Source organism: Parus major, unplaced genomic scaffold, assembly GCF_001522545.3.
Source record: "Parus major isolate Abel unplaced genomic scaffold, Parus_major1.1 Scaffold355, whole genome shotgun sequence".
Classification (NCBI taxonomy): Eukaryota; Metazoa; Chordata; class Aves; order Passeriformes; family Paridae; genus Parus; species Parus major.
This window is the reverse complement of record NW_015379290.1, coordinates 117,224-118,632: the sequence shown is the minus strand read 5'-3', so window position 1 is coordinate 118,632 and position 1,409 is coordinate 117,224. Positions and strand designations below refer to the sequence as shown.

The 1,409-nt window shown below is 67.6% G+C and overlaps 1 protein-coding gene across 1 annotated transcript in view; it reads left to right on the top strand.

Annotated features, from left to right (window-relative positions):
* The first annotated feature begins 579 nt into the window (after nucleotides 1–579).
* The window catches only part of SRCIN1 (SRC kinase signaling inhibitor 1), a 68,146-nt gene continuing 67,316 nt past the window's right edge, over nucleotides 580–1,409 (top strand). The window contains exons 1-2 of the mRNA XM_033511580.1: nucleotides 580–630; nucleotides 819–987. Coding sequence (XP_033367471.1) covers nucleotides 580–630; nucleotides 819–987 — 220 coding nt within the window. The remainder of the gene's footprint in view (nucleotides 631–818; nucleotides 988–1,409) is intronic.

The window sequence follows — 1,409 nt, the reverse complement described above, 5'->3', positions numbered from 1 at the left end:
TGCTGCCATGTGATGCGTTTGAGGGGACACGCTGACATTTCCAGTGGAAGGCGGGGGACCAAAAAACAAACAAAAAAAATCCCCGGGAGACCCTCAGGGAGCTCCGGAACGGCGGAAAAAAGAGCGAGAATCGCCCCAGCCGAGCGGAGCCACAAACCGGGACCGGGGGAGGAAAAGTTACCGGGGACGAGGATGTGAGGGGAAGCGATGGGAGCTGGCAGAGGAACGGGAGAGGGGAATGTCGGCCATGGGAGCTGCCCTGGGAACCCCTCGCTAGCGCGGGGACAGCAGCGGGGACAGCAGCGGGGACAGCAGCGGGGACAGCAGCGGGGACAGCAGCGGGGACAGCAGCGGGGACAGCAGCGGGGACAGCCCGAGCCCGCCGGGCCTCGCTGCGGCTCCGCTCCCCGGCCAGGAGGACTCGGAGCCGGTTTTGAGGCGGCGGTGGCGGCGCTGGTTTAGAGGTTTTTGAGGTTTTAAGGTGGCGGTGGCGGCGCTGGTTTAGAGATTCTTGAGGTTTTTGAGGTTTTTGAGGTGGCGGTGGTGGCGCTGGATGCGAGGTGACAGCGGTGGCGCTGGATGCGAGGTGACAGCCGCCGCACGCTGGCGGGGTCAGAGCTGCGCGATCAGGTCGGTGCCCACCCTCCCCCGAGCGTTTCATCATCATCATCATCATCATCATCATCCTCAGCCCGATCCGGCCGCTCGGAGCCGACCCGCCGGGCCCGGCGTGCGGCTTTAAATGCCAAAGTGATGAGGCAGAGCGTGGCCGGCCCGGTTTAAGCGGATGCGATGAGCTGCGTGTGTTTGTCGCGCAGATCCGGGAGCCGCGCTCCGAGCCGCCCCCCGCTCCCCCCCGCGCCGCCGCGATGCTGCCTCGCTGGGCAAAGCATCCCCCCGGAGCTTCCCCCCGAGCCCTGGCGAGGCTGCGGGAGCCGGGCAGAGCCAGCGAGCCCGGGGACCACCGGCTGCCAGCGCTGCTCGTGGGTATGGAGCGGGGGGCGGCTGGGGATGGGGGCGTGAGGGGTCGGGAGGAGCCAGGGGATGAGCTCTGCCCGGGGAATGATGGGGGGGTGGGATGGGGGTGGTCGCAGCCCCTCACGGGGGGCTCTGGAATGACCTGGGGGTGATCCCAGTCCCTCAGAGGGGGGCTCTGGAGTGGCCTGAGGGTGATTCCAGCCCCTCACGGGGGGCCCTGGGGTGGCCTGGGGGTGATCCCAGCCCCTCACAGGGGGCTCTGGAATGACCCGGGGGTGATCCCAGCCCCTCACAGGAGGCTCTGGAATGACCCGGGGGTGATCCCAGCCCCTCAGAGATGGATTCTGCCCCAGGAAGGGACAGGAGGCCCAGCCTGGAGATGATCCCAGCCCTTCACAGGTGGGCATTGCCCTGGGAAGTGATGGATGGTG